The sequence below is a fragment of the Danio rerio genome, chromosome 20, assembly GCF_052040795.2.
Source record: "Danio rerio strain M-AB ecotype USA chromosome 20, GRCz13ab, whole genome shotgun sequence".
In the NCBI taxonomy this organism is placed as follows: domain Eukaryota; kingdom Metazoa; phylum Chordata; class Actinopteri; order Cypriniformes; family Danionidae; genus Danio; species Danio rerio.
The window spans coordinates 49,086,622-49,113,960 of NC_141040.1; the positions used below are offsets into that span (position 1 = coordinate 49,086,622).

The window sequence follows — 27,339 nt, forward strand, 5'->3', positions numbered from 1 at the left end:
AAATGTCGGAGACCAAGGTCCCACATAGCCATTCATACACTGTAAAACCCAAAAAGTTAAGGTTACTCAAACCGTTTGAGGAAACCAATTGCAACAAACAGTTCAAAAATGAATCCTAATAAGTACTGTGAACTTAATCCATTTGAGTAAACGAAGCAATTTGAGGACAGTAAACCTCAATAAATGAAGAAAACTCAAACCAACTGAGTACTGTAAAACCCAATAAGCTAAGGCAACTCAAACCATTTGAGGAAACCGACTGCTAGAAGCCATTTAAATTAAACTAATCTATATGAGTACATTTACATTTACATTTACATTTAGTCATTTAGCAGACGCTTTTATCCAAAGCGACTTACAAATGAGGACAAGGAAGCAATTTACACAACTAAGAGCAACAATGAATAAGTACTAAAGGCAAGTTTCAGGTCTGTAAAGTCTAAGAAGGGAAGTGTTAGTAGTTTTTTTTTTTTTTTTTTTTTTTTGTACAATTAGTGTGATATTCAAAGAGGCAATTGCAGATTAGGAAGTGAAGTGGAGACTAAATAGTTGAGTTTTTAGTCGTTTCTTGAAAATAGCGAGTGACTCTGCTGTTCTGATGCAGTTAGGGAGTTCATTCCACCAACTGGGCAGATTGAGCGTGAGCGTTCGCGAAAGTGATTTTTTCCCTCTTTGGGATGGAACCACGAGGCGACGTTCATTCACAGAACGCAAGTTTCTGGAGGGCACATAGATCTGCAGAAGTGAGTGCAGATAAGAAGGTGCTAGGCCAGAAGTCACTTTGTAGGCAAACATCAGAGTTTTGAATTTGATGCGAGCAGCAACTGGCAGCCAGTGCAAACGGACTAGCAGCGGAGTGACATGTGCTCGTTTAGGTTCATTGAAGACAACCCGTGCTGCTGCATTCTGGAGCAGTTGAAGAGGCTTGATAGAGTTAGCTGGAAGCCCAGCTAGTAGAGAGTTGCAGTAATCCAGTTTGGAGAGAACAAGAGCTTGAACAAGGAGTTGAGCTGCATGTTCAGATAAGAAGGGTCGGATCTTTCTGATGTTATAGAGTGCAAATCTGCACGATCGAGCAGTTCTAGAAATGTGGTCAGAGAAGTTTAGTTGGTCATCAATCGTTACTCCAAGGCTTTTCACCATTTTGGATGCAGTAATGGTTGCCCCATCCATCTGGATTGAAAAGTTATGGTGTAGAGTCGGGTTGGCAGAAACTATAAGCATTTCCGTTTTTGCGAGGTTCAGCTGAAGATGATGATCTTTCATCCAGTGTGAAATATCCAACAGGCAGGCTGAGATACGAGCTGGAACGGAGGGATCATCAGGATGAAAAGAGAGGTATAGCTGGGTGTCATCAGCATAGCAGTGGTAGGAGAATCCATGTCTCTGGATGACTGGTCCTAGAGATGATGTGTAGATGGAGAAGAGAAGTGGCCCAAGAACAGAGCCTTGAGGTACCCCAGTGTTTAGATGCTGTAGGTTGGACACCTCTCCCCTCCAAGACACCCTGAATGACCTGTCAGAGAGGTAAGATCTGAACCATTGTATAACAGTGCCCGCAACGCCCAGTGACTCAAGCGTAGATAGCAGGATCTGGTGGTTGACAGTGTCAAAAGCAGCTGACAAGTCCAGCAAAATGAGGACTGATGATTTTGAGTCTGCTTTAGCCAGTCTGAGATCCTCCACGACCGAGAGCAGGGCAGTCTCAGTTGAGTGGCCTTTCTTAAAGCCGGATTGCTTGTTGTCCATGAGATTGTTTTGAGTAAGAAAGTCCAGGACTTGATTGAACACTACTTTCTCCAGAATCTTGGCCATGAATGGAAGCAGGGATACTGGTCTGTAGTTTTCAAGTAGCGTATGGTCCAGGTTGGGTTTCTTTAGCAGTGGGGTTACCCTAGCCTGCTTAAATGTAGTGGGGAATAAACCAGAGTCAAGAGATGTGTTAATTATGTGAGTCAGTGTTGGTATGACTGCAGGAGAGATGGCTTGCAAGAGATGAGAGGGAATGGGATCGAGTGGACAGGTGGTTGCATGGCTAGATAGCACAAGTTTGGACACCTCAGACTCAGAGAGCTGAGAAAAAGAGGTGAGTGTGTGTGGTGTTGGTGTTGTATCTTGCGTGTTTGTTGTAGGTGCAGCAAATTGAGCACTGATTTTTGCAGTTTTGGTGCAGAAGAATGTAGCAAAGTCATCAGTAGTAAGTGTGGAGGATGCGGGTGGAGGAGGAGGATAGAGGAGGGATGAAAATGTTTTAAAAAGTAGGCGAGGATTAGTGGCATTGTTGATTTTCAGACGGTAATACGTCTGCTTTGCAGAAGTAACCTCAGCTGAGAAAGAGGACAGAAGAGTTTGGTATGTTAAGAGATGTGCAGGATTTTTAGTTTTCCGCCAAATTCTCTCCGCAGCCCGAAGTTTTGAGCGATGCTCACGGAGAGCATCTGAGAGCCAGGGTGCAGGAGGACTGGCACGGGCTGGCCTGGATGCAAGAGGACATAATCGGTCTAGACATGATGCTAGTGTGAAGCAGAGTGTATTAGTGGCACTGTTCGAATCAAGTGCAGTGAGTTTGCGAGATGGAGGAAGAGAGTCTGAAACAATGGTGGATAGTCTGTGGAGTATGGATAATGGTGGATAATGGTGGAGTACTGTGAACTTACTCCATTTACGTTGAAGTAATGAGGTATTTAATTAACTCATTACACTGTAAAAAGTGATTAGTTATTTAAAGCGAGTAAACCAATTGCCCTAAAAGAAACAAGTTGACTTTACAAAAATAATGTCAGTAAACCCATTGTAACTTGGAACTGTTAAGTTGAGTTTTATTATTATGCAAATTGTATTCACTTTTTAAAAAAATAAAAGTAAACTTATCCCTTTTTCCAATACATATTTATTATACTTGCTTTTTCCCTAGATTTTCTGTATCAAGCAAAATGACAGTAACTAAAATAAATCTGCTCTTCCAGACTCAAGTGTGCCTTCTAAATTCAATACAGGCTAAAATTGTAAATTTTATAGACTTAATGAAGTACCAAATATGTAATATTGTAATAATTACAGTGACTATTTGAAAACAGACGTGCTAAAATAGTCTAACATTGTAAAAAAGAATTAGTCGACTTTAAAAAAGTGAGTACAATAAGCATAATTATAAAAATATAGTCAACAATGGCTTAAGTTACAATTGGTTTACTTGCATTATTTTTTGTAAATTTGATAAACTTGTTGCTATTAAGGTAATTGGTTTATTCACTTTAAGTAACTAATCACTTTTTACAGTGTACCTTCAACACCAAGTTCAAAACTCTTTTCAAACGAGTAGAATTAACTTTCAGTAAATTTTGAGTTAACTCCCCTCATTTCATTTGATAAAGTTGACTGTTGGGTTTTACAGTCTAGTCATTAACAAACAGAAAAAAAATGTCAATCATAAAACCCATTAACAGATATTTATTCCTACGCTATATCCCTGTCCAAGAACCACCGTTAATAAGTCTTCAAACAACAATTTCCTCATGTTAATTCTCATAAGAAAGGTCACCATATTAAGCTTCTGCTTTGGTAAAGCTGTTCAAACATCATATTATGTTCCGGGTCTCGGTTAAGCAGAACAGGGTCACCTTTCACAATCCTCATCCTGAACGTTTGTTAATTACTCCAATGACCTGCCCTAGAGACTGAGCGCTAATCAGCTACAAGTGTGGGCCAACTAGATTAACAAATCCTTTGTTATTTGACCATAATTTGAGTTATAGGAGCAACGGTGCTCTTCTCTGCCAGACACACCGACTGCTAAAAGAGACTGTCATGAGCTTAATTAGGACGGATTGCCCGTCTACATGAGTTACTGGGTGTGTGCCAGGTGTGCCGTCGCCCTGATTTCCATGCGGAGGAAGAAAAGGGCCCAGGTGCCCCAGTGAGTCCCATCAGTTTAAAGACAGCTGGCTGCAGAGCAGACGCCGCTGGCACATGCAAACACACACACACATATCCAAACTAGGAATGACACAGATTAATGAACAGTTGATTAAATGTTGATAATCCTTTAAATCAATACAACGTATCGACTGTTTTGGGCATGGGTGTTAAGCATGGATGCCATCAAAACCGCATGAAACAGAAGTTTGTGTATGCTGAACTGGACCAAAATATTATGTAGGGGACAATCTGCTTACTCCACGAGACAAGATGAGACACAACCCAGCAAACAATTTTGAGTTTAATAGACGTCTAACAGACATCTACACTTACAGCTTAGCTAAAACAAGGCTAAACATGAACCGTCAGTGAAAATCTAATAGACATCTAAGAATAGCCCAAATTTAGACTATTCATCAAATAGACAGACTTTATGTGTGTAGTCATTCATTTATTTGGTGACTAGTCTAGTTTTGGTTTATACTTAGACTTCTATTAGATTAGACAGCCCACATTTAGCCTTGTTTTAGTCAAGACGACTTTGCTCAGACGTCTATTAGACATCTTTTAAAACGAGACCAGATGAGATTTTTACACTATTTTTAAGAAACCTTCAATGATGAAATATATGAATGGAAAATAGTCTTTTATTTAACTGAGAATAAAAACGCAAAATGCAAAACTATTTAGGTGCTTTTTTAAATCAGCTTGTAATTAATGTTTTTTTTATTTCTACTTTAATGAATTCTATGCTGTCAAGGGCATGCAAACCCTGCTAAATATGTTGCCAACATGTGAATGGAAAATAGTTTTTACTCAGCTGAAAAAATCCCAAAATGCAAATCAATTTACAGTTGCAATTACAGTTTTTATTTTTTAAATATTTTCCAAATTATGTTTAACGGAGCAAGGAAATTTTCACAGTATGTCTGATAATATTTTTTTCTTCTGGAGAAAGTCTTATTTGTTTTATTTGAGCTAGAATAAAAGCAGTTTTAATTTTCTTAAAATCCATTTTAAGGTCAACATTAGTAACCCCTTTAAGCTATAATTTTTTTTGATACTCTACAGAACAATCATTATACAATAACTTGCTTAATTACTCTAACTTGCCTAGTTAACCTAATGAACCTAGTTAAGCCTTTAAATGTCACTTTAAGCTGTATAAAGTGTCTTGAAAAAGATCTAGTAAAATATTATTTACTGTCATCACGGCAAAGATAAAATAAATCAGTTATTAGAAATGAGGTATTAAAACTACTATGTTTAGAAATGTGTTGAAAAAATCTCCTCTCTGTTAAACAGAAATTGGGTTAAAAAATAAATAAACGGGGGTTAATAGTTCAGGGGGTTTAATATTTCTGACTTAAACTGTAGGGTTTTTTTTTTTTTTTTTTTTAAGTAAACTTGTAATAAATGTTATTTTACTTCTACTTTAATGAATTATGCCATTAAGGACATGCAACCACAACAAAACATTTTGCTATGAATTATAAACATGACAAATTGAACTGTTTTCTACAAATTTTACTTAAAAAAAAAAAAAACATGTAATCAAGTAATCAAGTATTTCATTTTTAAATTGTCATCAGTTTCACTTTTATTCAGCAAACTCTTTTCAAACTCTGAGCTAATGGCAACATGCGCCAACTTATAAATTCTGGTGAAAAAAGCAGTTACGTCACACCTGCCCAAGCAAACGAGTAACGCGCAATGCAGTCCGGGTTGCTAGGTGTGTGCAAAGCACTTGATTTGTGGTTCAAATCCAATCCTACCTCCAATCTCCAGTGCTGAATTCACTCTCACGAGACAACTTTTCACATATAAATAGTTTTAATAACTAATTTATATAACTGATTTATTTTGTCTTTGCCATGAAGACAGTAAATAATATTTTACAAGATTTTTTTCAAGATACTAGTATTCTGCTTAAAGTAACATTTAAAGGCTTAAGTAGGTTAATTAGGTTAACTAGGCAGGGTTGTGTAATTAGGCAAGTATTGTATATCGATGGTTTGTTCTGTAGACTATCGAAAAAAATATAGCTTAAGGGAGTTAATGATTTTGACCTTAAAATGCTTTTTAAATCATGTAAAACTGCTTTTATTCTAGCCAAAATATAAAAAAAATAAGACTTTCTCCAGAAGAAATAATATTATGAGTATATATATATATTTTTTTTGTACGTTTAATTTTTCTCCAAAGTGCATAAAGCATATGTATGTACATACATACATACATACATACATATATATATATATATATATATATATATATATATATATATATATATATATATATATATATATATATATATATATATATGGTCCCTTTATTTTAAGTGGCCTTAACTAATATGTACTTACACAGGAATTAATAGTTTGTTACAATGTACTAATTGTGTATATACATGTATTTACTGCGTACTTATGCTTGATTAAATACATGTATGTAATTACATCTGTAATTAACTTTTGTAATTACATTTGTAAATACACTGTTGACCATCCCCACATCTTAACCCACCCATAAACCTACCCATGCCACCAAACCTGTCCATAACCCAACCTCAATCCCAACTCAAAAGCACCACAAGTGTTCTCAAATACATTATAAACACAGTAAGTACATTGTATTTATTTTTTTGATGTAAGTACATAGTAGTTAAGGACACTTAATATAAAGTGGGACCATATATATATATATATATATATATATACATATATACACACACATACATACATACATACATATGCGTTTTTGCACTTTAGAAAGGTTAAAAAAAAGGCCCAATCTATTAAACAGCATGGAAGAGCCAGGATAAAATGTAAAAGTACTCTGACTGTGTTAGTCTGATAAAGTCTAATACACAGAGGATGGCTTGAGGGCAAGTAAATTATGGGCTAATTTTCATTTTTGGGTGAACTGTTCTTTTCAGGTTAATTTATTAATCCCTTAATTTATCATTAAATGAATCAACGATTACTCATGAGAATTTGCGGAAACCGACATCCCGAATCCAAACGAGCGTGCTCAGCAAGGCGCCTTTCACGGGTGACATCACAGCACCTCTTCTGTGTCTTTTCATACATAAGAGACTTATCAGCAGAGCTCAGGTGGAGAGTGAATGCGCTCAGCCAAACACACAGCAATTACAAACTCCTGGCAGCGCTTCCTCAATCTCTGTCACTAAAAAGAAAGCAATTTGTGGTGCACAACCCTGCTTTTCGTCTTTGACTTCTACCCTAGTTTTCACTCTCTTTTTCATAAACGGGTCCTACGGGTGACAGGCCCTCACGCAGCGTTTCATAACCTCCATCAGATGGGCCGCCAGATGGTCAAGCCGGAGACGAGTTCACTCAAGAGTTCTGTACACAGCCAAACAATCAAACACTTAATAAAAAGTGCCGAAAGGAGACAAGTCCATCCTTGGTAAGCAAATAAAAGTCACAGATGTTGGAGAGAGAGAGAAAAAAGACACGCATCTAAGCAGCATAACGTGCTGTAATGTAAAGGGGTGGTGCTTTGATAATAGTATCAAAAAAAACTAAAGCACATCCTAAAATTGAATAACACGATAATAGAATGATAAATTAAATGATAATTAATAACAGAGAGTTAAACTGCGACTAAAGTAAACATTTAAACTTAAAATCTAAAAATAAAAACAAACTTTGCTGTCTTTTTGTGTGACCAAACAAATTGAATATCGATAGTAAGGTAAAGAGTAGATATAAATATGTCTTTTGTTAATCACTTACCCATTATTCATATGAACTCAAATGGACAAAATAATGAATAATTAAAAGAATACCAAATTGAATGCAAAATATTTACCTAACCAATGAAGCAGATCAAAACCACACACAAATAAAAAGAGAAAAAAGAACAAAAATAAATAAATAAATAAATAAATAAATAAATAAATAAATAAATGGATAAATAAATGTACATACAAATACAATAAAAAAACAGGGCGAAGTGGTGGCACAGGGGGTAGCGAGAAGCAAGAAGGTCACTGGTTCGAGTCTCAACTGGGTCTGTTGGCAGTTCTGTGCAGAGTTTGCATGTTCTCCCCATGTTTGCGTTCGTTTCCTCCTAGTGCTCCCCACAAGTCCAAAGACATGAGGTACAGGTGAATTAGGTATGCTACAAATGGATATAAATATGGTATTGTATGTGTGTGAATGAGTGTGTTTGAATGTTTCCCAGTCATGGGTTGCAGCTGGAAGGACATTTGCTGCATAAGACATATGTTGGATAAGTTGGCGGTTCATTCCGCTGTGGCGATGCCAGATTAATAAAAAGACTAAGCCGAAAAGAAAATGAATGAACAAACAAAACACTATCCTTTGGCTTAGTCACTGATTTATCAGGAGTCACCACTGAATGAATGAATAAGTAAATAAATAAATAAACAAATAAATAAATAAATAAATAAATAAATAAATAAATAAATAAAGGCAACGCTGTGACGCATTAGGTAGTGCTGTCGACTCACAGCAAGAAGGTCACTGGTTTGAGCCTCGGTTGGGTCAGTTGGCGCTTCTGTGTGGAGTTTGCATGTTCTCCCTGCATTTCCTCCGGGTGCTCCGGTTTCTCCCACAGTCCAAACACATGTGGTACAGGTGAATTGGGTGAGCTAAAATTGTCCGTAGTGTATGAGTGTAAATGAGTGGTTGTGGATGTTTCCCAGAGATGGGTTGCGGCTGGAGGGGCATGCGCTGCGTAAAAATGGACTGGATAAGTTGGCGGTTCATTCCGCTGTGGGGACCCCGGATAAATAAACAAAACAAAACAAAACAAAACAAAACAAAACAAAACAAAACAAAACAAAACAAAACAAAACAAAACAAAACAAAACAAAACAAAACAAAACAAAACACTATCTTTCGGCTTAGTCACTGATTTATCTGGGGTCACCACTAAATAAATAAATAATAAAATAAAATAATAAATACATAAATGTAACCACTTATACAAATCAAGGTCTTTTCTGACCTTCATTTTTTAATGTATACCGTTATGTCTTCAAACTTTTGTATAAGCGCAATATCACACTCGCAGCAATGCAAGATGGCTGTATATCATCACTGGTGGGACACTAATACACTCAGCCTATGGCTTCAAGCAAACATACTTGTCTCACCAGTGCCGATATAGAGCCATATCGCACTGCTACTTGTGTGATATTGCTCATATATATACTGTATGTGTGTATGTGTGTGTGCTTTATTGAAATAAATTGTGGAAATGTAACATATACAGTCAAACTGAAGCGATTAATATCGATGGCAAATTCTGACTTTAAGTTTTAGTTCAAATGTAAATAAAATCTAGAAATATATTGTCCCACAGTGATGTCTCTTGTCCATTGTCTCATTATTTTGGGGAGAAGCCTGTGTTATTTCTGATCAAAAAAGTAAATAAATAAAAAATAAAATAAAATAAAAATTCAGTTTGAATAATAGTAAATGTATAGTACAATGGAATAGTACGTTTGTGAACAAAGTGCTTAAAAGCATTCTGTAATCAATCTCAAAACATGCACATGTTCTTTCTGTGACTGCAACATCTATGGTATATCATATAAAGATTTCTAAACGAGTGTTAATCTCCAATCTGGTAAAACCGCTGGGTGAAACCTGCTGTTTGTTTACCAGCTGTCAGACCACAGCAACAAAACTCATTCAGCATCACACAATGACATTTGTTTACCAATTACTTTAACTTCTTCAAGCAGAAAATAAGTTCTGCGGATGACACAACATTCATGCACAGCTCCTAATACCTTTCAGACAATAATTAAACCTTACTTTATTGAAAAGAGTCTCCGAGTCCTGGCCGCCAAGTAGGAAAAATCTCAGAGCCCAAGAGCAATTTGTTGGTCTGGCGAGGCAACTTATTACCATAAATATCTCGTTTGATAGTAAAAACAAACAGCGTGCTGAAAGGCTGGAAACTTTGCATCGTATTTACCAAGAGTTAAAGATGTTTATAAGGAATATTATTAGGAGTCCACATGAATATTATTCCAAACAGATTCATTTAAGAAGTTCTAGTGATCTGATTAGTTCTGCATTCTGATAGACTGCATTGTAAAGCCAAATTTACTTTAGTGAATTGATTCACTGTACCGAAAAGATTCATTTTTGTGAATCTAGTTATTTGATTTGAAATTCTAAATTTACTCTAGTGTACCGATTCACTCCAAACAACAGTAAATCAATTGACTTGAATCAGAAGAAGCTCATTTACTTAAAACCAATTCCCTCTAAAGAAATGACTCATTCTAGTGTTTTGATTCACTCTGCATTCTACTAGACTTCATCAGAAAGGCGAAGTTTACTTCAGTGAATCCATTCTCTCGAAATAATATATTTATTCTAAATATCGGATTGATTCTGCTAGACTTTATTGAAAAGCCTAACTTTTCTTTATATTGATTCACTCTGAATAACAGATTCATTGTTGTTAATTCAGTGATTTGATTTAATCCACATTCCACTAGATTTATCGGAGTGAATCAATTTACTCTAAACTAATGATTCATTCTAATGGTTTGATTAATTTTACATTATATTAGATTTTATTGGAATGCCTAAATTTACTTTAGTGAATCAGTTCACTTTGAAGTAATGGTTTATTCTAATGATTTAATTGATTTTGCCCTCTACCAGACTGTATCAGACAGCCAAATTTACTTTGGACAATCAATTAATTGTTGCGTTGCTAGTTATTTGATTCATTCAAAATTCTACTAAACTTGATCAGAAAGCCTAAATTTACTGATTTTAATTTGAATCAACTCGCTCAAAATAATAGAATCATTCTTCATTCTGCTAGATATAATTAGACAGCCAAATTTACTTTAGGTCTCAAATTCAATTTCTGGAGGGTCCCAGCTCTGCACAGTTTTACAGTTTTGTCCAACCCAAATTAAACACAGCTGATCCCACTAATTAAAGTGTTTAAGACTACTAGAAGCAGCTGTGCTAGTGAACTGATTCTAGAGATTCTAGTGATTTGATTCATTCAACATTCCACTAAACTTTATAAGAAAGGCTAAAATTACTTTAGTGAATCAATTCTTTCGAAAGAATAGATTCATTCTAATTATTTGATTCAGTCTGCATTCTACGAGACTCTATTAAAGGGCTTAATTTACTTTAGTGAATCAATTGACTCAAAATGACAGATTAATTTTAGTGATTGGATTCATTCTGCTAGACTGTACTGGAAAGCCTAGATTTACTCTAGTGATTCATTTTCATTTACAGATTCATTTTTGTAAATCAAGTGATTTAACTCATTCAGCATTTTACTAGATTTAATCGGAAAGAATCAGTTCACTCTTAAGAAATGATTCATTCTAGTGTTGTGATTCACTCTGCATTCTAGTAGACTTTATTAGAAAATGTACTGATTCAATTCACTCTAAGAATAGATTCATTCTACTTAAGCGATTCATTCTGCTAGACTATTTAGAAAGCGTAAATTTACTCCAGTGAATCAATCCACTCTATGGAAACAAATTCTTTTTTTTTGTGTGTGTGTAAATTAATCAATTAGTGTTTATTAGAATTAGTGAATCAATTCACTCAAAATAATAGATTCATTTTAAAGACTTGATTCATTCTGCATTCAACTTGATTTATTAGAAAGCATAATCGAACCATATGAAGAATAGATTCATTCTAATTATTTGATTCATTCTGCATTCTACTAGACTCTTTTAAAGGGCTTAATTTACTTTAGTAAATCAATTGACTCAAAATAACAGATTCATTTTAGTGACTGGATTCATTCTGCTAGACTGTACTGGAAAGCCTAGATTTACTCTAGTGATTCATTTTCATTTACAGATTCGTTTTTGTAAAGCAATTGATTTAATTAATTCAGCATTTTACTAGATTTTATCGGAACGAATCAGTTCACTCTAGAGAAATGATTCATTCTAGTGTTTTGATTCACTGCATTCTAGTAAACTTTATTAGAAAATGTACTGATTCAATTCACTCTAAGAATAGATCCATTCTACTTAAGTGATTCATTTTACTAGACTATTTAGAAAGCTTAAATTTACTCTAGTGACATTTTTTTTTGTAAATTAATCAATTAGTGTTTATTAGAATTAGTGAATCAAAATAATGGATTCATTTTAAAGACTTGATTCGTTCTGTATTCAACTTGATTTATTAGAAAGCATAATCGAACCATATGAAGAATAGATTCATTCCAGTGAATCCAGTGAGCTGATTCATTCTAGATTTTTTAGGAAAGCCTATTTATTTTCACAGCCATGTACATGAATAATAACTTGTTTAAATCTTCTCATGGCGTATGTATTTGCCTCCTTATACAGCTTACTGTACACACAATACTCCATCTTTAAAAGCTCTGTATAGTTTAACTGCTTCATATTATGAGCATTTCAGCAAACCACAGTTTCAGCTACAGTTTCCGATACATCTATATGGTAATAATAATGATGTGTGTGTGTTGTTTGTGTGTGTCATATCGCTCCTGTGAGATTGATCCGGGTCCAGCGAGGCAGGGCTTCGGCTCTTACACTGCAGTGGGCCGAGATCAATAAAACTCAGGGGCGAGAGAAAAAGAGCCACAGTATATCAAGATTAAATAAATGTACAGCTCACTCACGGGCTCACGCTTTGCTGAGGGAATCGTGGGGGCTGGAGAGGAGAGCCAGAGTGATTCACTGCGCTGCATGAGGACAGCCTTATTGAACCATAAATTAGTTTGCTTGCATTTTTACAGCAGCCCCAGATTGACTTCAGATACAGTTGGAGAGACCCTGAGATGCACGGCTATCTGAATAACCACACGCTCGCTGAACGCGGGCCATTTGCCCGTTCGGAGAGAGCAGGTTTGGATGGTTCAGATCGGGCTAGTGATGCACAAAAACTGAATTTCATATTTTGGAGACTTTTAATGCACTGTAAAAAGCAATAAGTTCACTTTACTTTTTTAAAAATTTGTTGCTTTACAACTATTAAGTAAACAAATTATGCGCATAATTATAAAAGTCAGTGGATTAACTGACTTTGATAAAAAGCTAAATCAACTTGCTAAAGTAACTTATTACATAACATAGATACTGATAATAAATATTGCTTACATTAATAGCTGTGTTATATTTGTAATATTTGTATTGAGTGTTTATTTTTAACTAAAAAGGGCTTAATTGTTTATTAAATAGGGGCGAGGCAGTGGCGCAGTAGGTAGTGCTGTCGCCTCACAACAAGAAGGTCACTGGGTCGCTGGTTCGAACCTCGGCTCAGTTGGCGTTTCGGGGTTCGCATGTTCCCCGTTCGCGTGGGTTTCCTCCGGGTGCTCCGGTTTCCCCCACAGTCCAAAGACATGCAGTACAGGTTATTTGGGTAATCTAAATTGTCCATAGTGTATGAGTGAGTGTGTGTGAATGTGTGTGTGGATGTTTCCCTGAGATGGGTTGCAGCTGGAAGGGCATCCGCTGCGTAAAAACTTGCTGGATAAGTTGGCGGTTCATTCTGCTGTGGCGACCCCAGATTAATAAAGGGACTAAGCCGACAAGAAAATGAATGAATGAATATTAAAAGAAATATTTCCAGTTGCTAAAAAAAATAAAATAAAAACTACAAAATCAGAACAAAACTAAAAAACTAAAATAAAAACCAACATGTGTTTACTACATACAGTATGTGCATTATATAATTTAAATTATAGTGTATTTTAAAGGACATCTATTTTTTTTGTATTTGAAAACAAACAAACAAAAATAAATAAATAAAATAAATATATCTGTTTTCAGTGTTTCAGTCACAAAAGTCATCACTAAAGGGAACTTTATTGATATTAGGTGGAGGAGTTTTGACATGAAACAGCTCTCATGTCGCATTTAATGTCCATTATGGTATGCATTTCAGAATTCATTTTTATCATTTCATTTTAAAAATAATAGCAATAAAATAAATAAATAAAGAACATATTGTGTGGCATCATCATAGATATGAATGTGCTTCTACTACACGGCTCATAAAAACCAAATAAACTCTGAGTGATTGCTTTATATCTCATCCAGACGCTCTCTTCCTGTAAGTGGCTGGTTCTTCAGCCAGAATAAGCTGAAATAAACTTATTTTTGTTCAGTCAAAGATCTGGCTACTGCAATGTGAGACTAGCGAAAGACAAATGAGAAGTACAGGTAACCCTGTATAACTACTAGGAATCATTTACTAAGCATTAGCAAATTTTAATTTATTAGGGGTTTACAAATAGTCCTCTGGATTAGGTCATAAAAATGGATAAAGTTGTGTTAATAAAGCATTTATTACCATATAAAGTAATTACTTTTTGGGAATCCACCAGCTGCCACTGTGTCCGTTTTTTTTTTTAGATGTCAAATTTCTCTCGAATGTGCCATTAGTGACTGCTGTTCTTGTGTAAATCCACCAGAGGTCACTGTCAACTCACTGACTGACTAACTGACCGACCGACCTACCCCAAACACCCCATTCCCTAAAAGCCAACAACAGTGTTTTTAAAAGCAATTCGAGAAAAAGAAAAGCCACGTTTTCAGACATTACCACATTCTTACCCTGTTATTTACTTGTTTATTTTATTTTTTGCCATTTGTTTTTGTTTTACTTGCTTCCTGGAACGTTCTTCACCAGACTTAAACCCAGTTGTCGCATCAACCCCGCACTGCGTCCCAATGCTGCTGCCGTACAAGGCGAGCTACTGAGCAAACTGGTAACAGCGGAAAAGCCGTCCACACAGAGATAAGCTGTCAGCTGGTTGCGTGAAAAGAAACAGAAGCTGGCAGAGGCATGATTTCGCTTTGTAGCATTCGTTTTAAACAAACAATTTAGCCATATGTACCTCCGGCTACTTAATTTGCGATCTCCACAATTGTATAAGGAGGTACATATTCACAATGAGCCGAACTGCTTAATAATGTTTATTAATGTAAAGTTAATGCTTAACAAATAATGAGCTAACTATTTGCTAATGCTTAAATGATTCATAGTGGGTGCCCTAAAAATTATTCACTGGATTTATTCATTTTTTAAGATAAGTGGTTGCAAACAGTTTGTATGAGCGGAATTTAAACAGACAAATCAAATTTTTATTATGTTTCACTTATTTTTTTTGTTTAAATTCAGCCCATATGAATTATATCCAACCACTTACCTTAAAAAAATTCAGTAAATCCAAAGAATCCTTTTGCTCAGTGTAGTTATAATAAAGTATTACCGAAGTACAGTGTGAAAAGTTCTAATAAACAGTCTGACCTGCAGAGAGTCTGGGCCTCGTCCTGGGTGTCTGCATCTCCTGCCGCGCGTGAGGCAGCATGTGGTATCGTTTGGCCTCATTCACCAGGTCTCGGCAAGCCTCCGACGATTTAATCAACTCCTCATTGTCCACCACGTTCAGCAGGTAACTGGGGTGGATAAATGGAAGCCTGACCACAGCCAGCAACTCTGATATGTGCTGCGAGAAAAAGAGAGAGAATATATATTCAGCATTTCATTCATTTTTGTAACATTAGTAGAGAAAAGATTGCAGAATGATCCTTTTGTTGTTTTTCTCATGAATCAGAAAGAGTTGATGCATTCCATTTCAAAATGTAATAGAATTTTTTTGTCACATACAGAGTCAGTGAAATGCTTACACTACTACTGGTGACCTTAAAATAGCACAACAATAATAATAATAATAATAATAATAATAATAATAATAATAATAATAATAATAATAATAATAATAATAATTAAAAACAACAACAACAACAACAATAATAATAATAATATTTAAAAACAACAACAACAACAATAATAATAATAATCATAATAATCATAATAATATTTAAAAACAACAACAACAACAACAACAACAACAACAACAACAATAAAAAAATAAAAATAAAATAATAATAATAATAATAATTAAAAACAACAACAACAACAACAACAATAATAATAATAATAATATTTATCACCTGCAATTTCCAAAAGAGATCAAACCTCAGGCAGGTAAGGAAAAGTAACGTAACTCAAAAGTAATGCATTACTTACCATAAAAAGTAACTAAGTAATGCAATTAGTTAACTTTTTTGGGGAGTAACTCAATATTGTAATACACTACTTTCAAAAATAAATTTACCCAACATTGGACACGATCCATGTTAACATTCACTGCTGTATGGATATCAGTTATGTTAATTCACAAAATAAACCTGACTTAACATCCAAATACCGAGATTGAAGCATCTTCTTTTATAATTGTTGGGTTGATAAAATTAAGACGATAAATTTACCGTAATCATTACAAACATACACTGTTTTAAACCTTTTAAACTCATTCTTGATCACTTTGAATGATGATTGGTGATCACAGAGAGCTCAACAGATCTCGTAATCCCAGTTGCTTTGTGCATATCCTGTCATGTTGATATGATTATAAAGTGTTACTGCGGAGGCATGCTAATATGCAGCTGTCAACCAAACCAGTGGGTGGGGAAACCGCACTCCTACATCACGTTTTTAACGTCAGGAAATTTTACTTATTAATAATAATAATAACAATTCCTTACATTTATATAGCGCTTTTCTGGGCACTTAAAGCGCTTTACACAATAGGGGGGATCTCCTCATCCACCACCAGTGTGCAGCATCCACCTGGATGAAGCGACGGCAGCCATTTTGCACCAGACCACACACCACACACCAGCTGATTGGTGGAGAGGAGACAGTGATGAAGCCAATTGAATATGGGGATGGTTAGGAGGCCATGATGGACAGAGGCCAGTGGGCAGATTTGGCCAGAATGCCGGGGTTAAACCCCTACTCTTTTCAAAGAACATCCTGGGATTTTTAACGACCACAGAGAGTCGGGACCTCGGTTTAACGTCTCATCCGAAAGACGGCGCTCACTGAGCAGTATAGCGTCCCCGTCACTATACTGGGGCATTAGGACCCACACAGACCGCAGGTTGGGCGCCCCCTGCTGGCCTTACTAACACCACTTCCGGCAGCAACCTAGTTTTCCCATGTGGTCTCCCATCCAGGTACTGACCAGGCGCAGCCCTGGTTAGCTTTAGTGGGTGACCACGTGAGAGTTGTAGAGAGCCAATATGACTGTGGACACACTATACCTACACATGGTTGTGTCCAAACACCTTACAAAATATGATTTTCATCATAGGTGCCCTTTGAAGGAACTTTGGTATTAACTGTATCGGAAAACCCAAATCGCTAACCAGTCACATACAGTAGCAGCTTTTAGTCTCCTTTCCATTTAAAACAAACAAACAAAAAGTTTTTTGAGCTTTAAATCATAAAGTTAAAGAATGATTTTGGAAATATTTTACTAGTAATATTGTAAGATAATAGTAATCTACTTGAAGTGCAATTTAAAGCCTTAACTGGGTTAATTACAAAAGGTTAATTAAGCAATTTATTGGACAAGAGTGGTTTGTTCTGTAGCCAATTAAAAAAAAAAAGTTAAGTGGTGCTAATAATATTGACCTTAAAAATGTTTTTAAAAACAGCTTTTATTCCAGCCAAACTAAAAGAAATAAGACTTTCTCCAGCAGAAAATAAATATATATAATAGGAAATACTGTGAAAGTGTCCTTGCTTCATTAAACATCACTTGGGGGAAATATGTGAAAAAGTATAAAAATGTCATAGGAGGGCTAATAATTTTGCCTTTGACTGTAAATCACCCGGAACACAGTCATGAATGGATGTCTCTGTTAGCGGTTTCAGTGGCGAGTATGTTTGCTCAGAGTGGTCCTCAGCGGGGCTTTTGCTAACGTCAGCGCTAAATGCTGTATACAGGAGTTGACAGGGACAGCAGCGAGTCAACCTCCTGACCTCTCAGCTCACGACACATTACGCAAACATCCGGAAAAAAACAGGACACACCGGAGCTTCTGCTGCCTCTCAGAGACTTCACCTGATCTGACCTTCACTGTACTCTCGCTCTCCGTTCCTCATTAAAGGCAGCATTTCATAGTGAAACTGCATATTCAATATGGAAAAAAAATTGTAGAAAGAGACTTAATTTTATCTGCTGGGAATTTGATGGATTGTGAAAAAGAACGAGGAGGCTGAAGGTCGAAATCACCTGCTGTATTTTGTGAATGCTAAGGTGTGTTTTTTTTTTTTTTACATTTTTTGTTATTGTCATAACTTTAAAAAAAAATAGATATCACTTTATTATAGCTACACACTATCAATCACAAGCATTGGCAAAATATTTCATTTATTCATTTTTCTTTGGCTTAGTGCCTTTATTCATCAGGGGTCACCACAGAGGAATGAACCGCCAACTATACTGGCATGTTTTATGCAGCAACCCATTACTGGAAAACACCCATACACACTCACATTCTCACACACTCACATTCTCACACACACACACACACACACACACACACACACACACACACACACACACACACACACACACACACACACACACACACACACACACACACACACACACACACACACACAATATGACCAATTAAGTTCAATTTAGACCAATTCACTTATAGTGCATGTCTTTGGAAGAAACGGGAGCACCCAGAGGAAACCCACACCAACACTGGGAGAACATGCAAACTCCACACAGAAATGCCAACTGGCCCAGCCGAGACTTGAGCCAACAACCTTTTTGCAGTGCGGTGACAGTGCTAACCACTGAGCCATCATTCCGCCCTAGAAAATAGTTAATGCATCATTTGGTAACCTCCTAAACTCTGGGAACCAGTACCGGGTTCCTGACATCATTTACTTCCTCATTCTTTAAAATTTAAAGGCCCGTACTAACCCAATACTCCCATAAGTGGTTATGTTCTCTCATCAGTTAGAATAGAATAACTTTTTCATAGATTATGATAGAGATACTTTTCTTTTTTCCTATGATTGACATGTGCAGGAACCACCAAAATTAATTGCAGCAATGTAGACTACACAGAACCTAAAAGGTACACTTTCAAATCTGAGTTTGCAAAAAAAGGCCTCCTTTTTAGAGGGGTTTATTATAAAACAGACAACTTATTCAATTATTTAAATCACTTTCAACAGTGTTTTATGAAAATTCTAATGGTTTTCTTTAAACTGATAATAAACTTTTGCATTTACAGCTCTGCATGTGGATTTGGGAAGCTTTTAAATCTAGGTAGGCAAAATCCAGGCGGAAACCTTAAACCTTCAATTTTCTTGAATTATATGTATACTGTCCTGTTTGTCTTATGCTGCGTTCACACCAGACGCGGAACACACGTCAAGCGCGAGTGATTTACATGTTAAGTCAATGCAAACTCGCGAATAGACATCCTGCGGCGCGATACGCGCGAAGCCTCCGTGATCCAGGTTCAGTTTCTGGAGGAGTTTATGAGCTTAAAGAGCTGGATGCACCTCTGAAAGGATCTAGTGGACTCAGACATGACCCTAAACGTATTGACGCTGTTTTTCAGTCTTCATAAAGCACTGTTATTTTCTTTATAAAATGTTAGCCATTTAGCTATGAAGCTACAGTCACCGGGCAGACAGAAGCCCTGCCCATCACGCGAATCCGCGTCTGTTCTGAAGTGAATTTGACGTGCCAATGAAGCGAGTAACCTCAAATGTTCACGCTGCTATTTACGCGCGAATTGCGCGATTTATCCGCGTGTTCCGCATCTTGTGTGAACACAGCATAATTGTTTTTTTTTATTGAACATATAGTAATGTTCAACAACTAGGCATTATCAGTACAGCTTTACATTACAAGAAAAGGAAACAGGTGCAAATAAGGAACAAATAAAATGTTATATAAAATTCTTTGAAGTAAAATAATATACATAATTAAATCTTAAAAAACAAAATAGACTAAAAAAATTATATTAATAAAAAGAACCAGGGGTTTTCCTGTAACTTATGCTTTTCTATCAAAGATAAAAGACTAATTGCAGTTTTTGTTTTCATTATCCTAAGGGATCTTATATATGAAAGAATCGCATTATAAAAAGCACAAAAAATTGGTTTAGCCTTCAAATATTTTGATTTATGTATGTACAATTTTCCAAGCATAAGGATGTTGTTGATTAGGAAGGCATGTTTTTTTACTGTCCATTACAAGCCCATAAATATTGTCATTCACATTAAAGATCCTGAGGTGTGGGATCTTTGGGTAAAGCCATAATGCATCCACAAACATAGAGTGAAAAAAACAAATGATCTGTTGTTTCAATATCATCACAAAACATACATTTATTAGACTCAAATCCAAATCTAATTCGTAAAAATTCACTTGACGTATATATCCCACTTAAAATTTATAAAAGGAATTTCTTTAGTTTTTGGAGGCTTTGGTCAACATTCATGTTGTTTTAAGGTGCTATAAAAATAAAGTTGACATCGACCAATAAGTAGGCCCACACGGAAGCTGCATGCACAGAAATCCACAGATTTTCAGTATTTCAATGAGTCTATTTATTTACTTGTGTAACTTTAGTCATTCATTTATTTTCCTTCAGTTTAGTCCGTTTATTTATCAGCTGATTTTATAACTCATGGATTATAGATACAAATAGATAATTATTGAAATCAATGTTAGTAACAGGATATAGCCAACAAGCTAAATATTTATAAAAGTTTATAAAATATATAACTTATAAAATATATAAAAGTTAGGGTTAGGGTTAGATAAAGTAAATTAAAGTAAATTGTATTTAAATTAAATTATAAATTCATTGATGAAATTATTCATTTTTTATTGCGCTTTATTTAAAGGTGTTTAGATAAACAGAAATATAAAAGTAATGGATAGTTATAGACAGAGTAATGTAATACTTTATAAAATCATGATAATGATTAAGATGATAATAATAATGATTATTATTATTTCAGTAGTAGTAGTAGTATTAGTAATAAGTATTACTATTAGTAGTATTAGTAATAGTAATAGCAATAGTAATAGTAACATTAATGATAATACTAATTCATTCATTCATTCATTCATTCATTTTCTTTTCGGCTTAGTCCCTTTATTAATCTGGGGTCGCCACAGCAGAATGAACCCACTGAGCCACCGTGCTGCCAAATATAATAATAATAATAATATGCATTATAACATTAATTGTAATGTTATTATTATTATTATTTTTTATTATTATTACTAGTATTATTATTATTACTATTATTGATAATAATAATAATAATAATAATACTATGCATTATTAATTTAATTGTAATGTTATTTTTATTATTATTATGTTTTAATATAAATGTGTTTAGCTTAAATATGGTATTATGAAGTGTATTTACATCTATCATAATGTGCACAATAAATCCAACAGTTAAATAAATTAGTCCATGTTTTTCACATTTAATTTGCATCTAAAAAGTTTGCAGGTAACATCCTATAATTAGCCGAGGCCATCATAAAAAAAAAATCTCAGCATCCCTAAACAAAAACAGTTTGTTTAGTAAACATGTTCCCCAAACAATAGAAGGCAAGAGGCCAGACACACACAACAGCCCGAGAGAGATTTCAGAAACCAGTGCCAGCTCTCGGCATGGCCTCACACACATTGCACCATCCAAAATGTGTGCCGGATATCAACTTTTTGAATTTTTTTTGGGTAGATCTCTGTTCCAGACTTCCTTTCAAACTGCACTGCAATCATTTTATATGACAAAGTGTGTAAATGCAGTGTTACTGTAACATCGAGTCAGTGACAACAGAGGCGAGGATCTACATGCAGTTTACTTTAGAGGTTAGATAAACAGGCAACGGTCAAAACAGGGGCAAACAGGAGCATACAGGAAATCCAAGAGCGTAGGCAAAACCAGAGGGAAATGGACAGGACAGGCAGCAAAACAACAGGAAGGAAAAACAAAATACAGGTCAAAAACATGGAAAGGCAAGGCAAGCACTGCGTCCCAAATGGCACACTATACAATATGCCCTTATGCACTCTTGTGTACTTATGCACTTACACACATAATAGCATAGTATATGTATGTAGTGGCTTCCCAAATGGAACACTAATGTATTTTTTCTAAGCAGAAATTCAAACTGTTTCCCAGATTACATTTGATGGTTGCCAAATTAGTGACATAAATGACCAAACTACCAAATAACACCTGCCATGAGCATAACTTCACCATCGGGAGGCAGTATAATCACTCTCGTAGGAGAATTTTAGATTTTTTATAAATAATGCAATCTAATGTGTGCCCGATAGCTCCGCACCTTCCGCTTCATGAGCAAAGTTGCGACAGTAGAATACTTGAAGTGTCCAACATTACACGCTTCAATATAACAGCTGAATAAGTGCATCATCCAGGCAATTAAAATGCACTTATTATTTTTAATTTTTAATTAAGTTTTCAGTGTGAACACACTACTTACACTATTTATACTACAAAATGGCACCGAATAGTGCATAAGTATGCAATTTAGGATGCACCGTACGAAAACGATTCGTATTGCAAAAAAAAAAGAAAAAAACAAGACTCAGCCATGTGTGTGTGTGTGTGTGAGTGAGGTGTATTTATAGTCCTGGTAATCAGTCTTCACAAGCTTCAAATGTGTATTTGAAATCAGGGGGAATCAGGGCTAGGTGTGTGAGTGCAGGGAATTATGGGACTTGTAGTTCATTTCAGTGGCAGAATAGTATTTCGGTTGAGTATAGATCAAATAAAATCAATGACATTTCGAAAATTAATTTCTAACAAAATCTAAACTGGAAATAACAACCCTTGAGCAACCACTGGTTGCAATTACGCAATAACTCGGTGTGTGTTTGGAACTTCTTTGATGTGAAATTTGTGTAATGTATTTACAACCCTACCTACTGCAGCAGGGGTTTTGAAATGTCCAAAAACAGTAGATCGTCAGCCTTTTAAAAAAAAAACTCCTTTTACCCTCAAACAAAATATAAAGAGAAACTTAGTTTGAAGTATACTGATAATGGTTGTTTAAAAAAATTTGCTAATATATGTATAAATATAAACACGTCACAATTTTTCTTAGAAAACATATTTCTAAAAGTGCTGTTGACTTGACATTTTCCCCAGATGTTGGTAACAACCAAAGAAATCCATACATGCAAAGAAAAACAAATCTAATTAGTTTACAAAGTAAATGGTGCAGGGAAAAAGTATTGAACCAATGACTGTAAAAAATATGGACGACGCGACAGCCCTTTTTCCCATTGAACGCCTTGAGGGCAAAACGCCTGCTTGACGGGCACAAACTGTCGCAAAAGACTGCTGAAATTGGAGCCAGACATGCGCAGAAGGATTGTCTGATGGAGCCAGAGGAGAAGCCGCGAAAATGAGCAGAGTCGAGCTTCCAATCAAACGCTTTATGTAAAATCAACCACGCCCCCCGAACTTCTCAGCATGCGTTTGCTGTCATATCAACACAAATGGATGTAATAACGTTAACAAATATGAGGGTTTTATATATTCAATCGCGCCAGCTCCAGGCCGCAGCGCATAACTTACTCGCGGCGTCGCGGGCTGATTACGGCTCGCACGCGGCAGCGCCTGCTCGCTCGGCCGCCGCATCTGGCTCGATTGACTCGGGCTGGAATTGGGTAGTGAGTCCAGGCATCCGGAGTAGGTCCAGCAGAGGTAACATTAGTCAGTCTGAGCTCTAAGAGATAAGTCTCCGGCAGGCAAGAATCTAGCCGGAACTGTGTTTTGCTATCTGGGTGGCTAGGCGTGTATCAGCAAACTAATAAAGCCCGAAAAAAGCCCTGAACTTAGCGAATAAACAGTGTTCCACCAGGATCATGTATGTCAGAAACTATAGTTTACTGCTGAACTCATTTTGTCATGGTAAAATAACACAGAAATCGAATAATAACATTTCAGTCTACTTCAGTCTCCTGCCGAAGCTCAGACGCCGCGCTTTGAGAAACTGTCAATCACAGCTGTCAATCACGATGACACGCCCAGCATTAAATTACTGCTAAAAACAAACTGTTTACAAAAATGAAGATCTGCACCTATTTCAGCACAATAACCAGTGCCTTAATCGACCAGAACTATCTTTCGGGACATTTTATTGCAAGTGTAATATTTTTTTTTATTTGGGCTCAAGTCTCCTTCATTAACACGGAGGAGGCGGGCTTTATGACTTGTACTGCAGCCAGCCCCCAGGGAGCGATCTAACGGCCGAAACCTTCACTCAAACGTAGGCTTGCGGCACACTTGTATTGAACACATGCGGAAAGGGAGGCATAGAAAGGCAGTAAAAGCCCAGACAGCAGCTGAAATCTCTCAGTGGTTCTTCAGCAACCACTTCAGTGGTTCACTTCAAATTAGCAACTTCAGTACAACATCTACATTAGCAGGAGGATGAAGATGAAACTAGAGTGGACATTTCCGCAAGACAATGATCTAAAACACAGCCAAGGAAACTCTCAAATGCTTTCAGAGAAAGAAAATCAAGCTGTAGAATGACCTAACCAATCACCTGTCTTGAATCCAATATAAAACATTTAATGAATATCAGATTTGAGACCCACAGAACGTTTAAGGTGTTTTACACTCTGTTGAAGTCTGTGAAAAACTCACACCTGAGCAATTAATGTGAATTAATTCTCCATATGAGAGGCGTCTTTAAGCTGCCATCATCAAATATATTTACTTGAACAAACAATGAACAATACATTTATTACAGTATTTTATCAACTTTGAACTTTAATAATGCATTAGTAAATGTTACTATGAGTAATAAATGTGGTACATGTGTTGTTCATAGTAAATACACAAACTAATGGACCATTATTTTAAAGTGTTACCAAAAAAGGTCCATTACTAAAATCCACATTCATGGAGTCGTCTTTTTTTTTGTATTATGATAGCTTGTGTACTGATATAATAACTGGACTGCTCATTGCAGCATATGCATCTCCAACAGGATCACCTATGGCTGAAGTGTTCCTTCACACGGCTGTGAGATCAGGGATTATGGCCTGACTCCAGTGAGGATCTGATCTAAAATAATGTCACGGCAGACGGACGCTCCCCCTTCAGCCACACTGCTGCCAGCGCTCAGGCTTAGCCCACCCTGCCAAACTGCTTCGGACTGGTTAGAGAAAATAATCAGGAGCTTGCGGCTCGACCAGGCCATTGGGAACAGACGAGGGGGGATTTGAGCTCCAGCTCATAAATCTGAACAACTAAATGCGTTGCTGGTGCTCGTGGGCTCCTGTCTTGTGCCGGGGCGATTAAGTGATAGCGATAAAATATGCAACCCTGCAGGAAGAAAGCAAAGACGCAAATGACAGATCTCACCCTGAAGGATGAAAAATGCAACGGAGGAGAGAAACCACGAAACTAAGATGAAGCCAAGACGAAGAATTCCACCGTGACTCTGTGATCCACATCGTAATGTAGGCTAAAACCTCTAAAGGAGACGTTTAGGAACAGAAATACACAGATCATGCCTGGCAAAGAGGAAGTATTTGAATTTTTTGAAATTGGTAAATACATGTTTATTTACTGTGTACTGTAAGTCGACCCAGGTAAAATAATAAATTAATTTAATATTAGCTATAAAATATAGAAATTGAACATGAATTTTTTAAATTAGAATTTTGAATATGGATATATTTTGTATATGGGCTCTTGTCGCCTATCCAAGTTTTAGGAATAGCAAATAACTTGACTTCTAGTTGATCGCTGGTTTTAGAAGCAAAGGCAACGGTTCACCTTCCAGCAGGACAATGACCCAATGCACACCACCAAAACATCAATGGAGTGGCTTCACAACAACTCGGTGAATGTCCTTAAGTGGCCCAGCCAGAGCCCAGATCTAAAGCCTGGTTTGTACTTCTGCATCAAGTGACCGTCGTAACCCACGGCGCATGCAACGCGCTTAGCTGTGCATTTATACATTTGCACGCTGTCTCTGTTGGTCTGCATTAACACTTCCGAAACGCTAGTGGGCAGTGAGGTGTTAATGTTCCTCTGTGTCGAGTTTCTTCGCTCCTGTTTTGTTTTCCTGAACACTTCTGGGATGTACAAGTGGCTCAAACTCGCTCATTTTGAGGCAGGAACCGGCGGACATGCAACAACCTAAACTTTGAGGTAAACACAAAACAAAACTTTCCATCCGGAGCTCCTTCACGGGACTCCACACTTGTAAACAATCGCTCCATCAGGCTCGCAACATTCACGCGGCTCTTGGTCCCACCCAGACTCGTCAGCGCTACCAAGCTGACCAATCACAGAGCTTGCGCTATGCGTCGTTGCGACGTGTAGTTACATTTTTTGAGAGGTGCACGTCAGCGACGCCGATGGCCATGGCGAAGAACTATGCGTCAGCGCTGTAGCGTACACTGGCGTTTGACGCAGAAGTATAAATCAGCCTTAAATCCTATTGAACATCTCTGGAGAGATCTGAAAATGGCTGTACATCGTCGTTTCACATCCAAACTGATGGGAAGCTTGAGAGATACTGCAAAGAGAAATGGGCAAAAATTCCCAAAGACAGGTGTGCCAAGCTTATGGCATCATATTCAAAAAGACTCGAGGCTGTAGTTGCTGCCAAAGGTGCATCAACTAAGTACTGAGCAGAGGTTGTGAATACTTATGTGCATGTCATTTTTTAGGTTTTTGATTTTGAATAAATTTGTAAGAATTTCAAAAACTCTTTTTTCAACTTGTCTTTATGGGGGCATTGTGTGTAGAATTTTGAGGAAATAAATTAACTTAAATAATTAATTAATTTTGAAATAAGGCTGTAAGAAAAAAATGTGGAAAAATTCAAGCGCTATGAATACTTTCCGGATGCACTGTATATATATATATATACATATATATATATATATATATATATATATATATATATATATATATATATATATATATATATATATATATATATATATATATATATGTATGTATGTATGTATATATATATGAATAATATATACTTGTCTTATTTAACTCACTACCATTTACTCCCACATTACTGTAATTTCTTATATAATTTTCCTTGCTTTTGTCCTTAATCCTTTCTCTCAAACTCATGTGTCCTTCAAAACATATTAACATTTTAAAGCTGGACTAACACAAACACACACCAACACCTCACATAATTACATGTACATTTAATCCAGCTTTAATTCCTCTATTTGTTTTGATTAACTTTTAGACCCATGCAGATGCAGAGCCGTTTTCTTCTATTTTAATCATTGTTTTCTGTCCTTCTTTAAAAAACTGAAGAGCTAATTAAAAAGTATTGACTAATTTACATATTATATATCAGAATTATTTATGTATAAACTGTCTTTCTGTCATTTATTTCCATATTTAAACAAATAAGGAAAAAATAAATAACATTAAAAGTAATAGTAGTAGTAGTAGTAGTAAGTGGTATGTTATATTTAAATGATATCCG

The 27,339-nt window shown here is 36.1% G+C and overlaps 1 protein-coding gene across 2 annotated transcripts in view; it reads right to left on the reverse strand.

Moving 5' to 3' along the window:
* The window catches only part of klhl29 (kelch-like family member 29), a 611,610-nt gene that overhangs the window by 100,657 nt on the left and 483,614 nt on the right, over window positions 1–27,339 (reverse strand). For both annotated transcript variants that reach the window (XM_087298740.1, XM_087298739.1), the window contains one exon: window positions 15,213–15,411. In XM_087298740.1, the coding sequence (XP_087154866.1) occupies window positions 15,213–15,411 (199 nt within the window). The remainder of the gene's footprint in view (window positions 1–15,212; window positions 15,412–27,339) is intronic.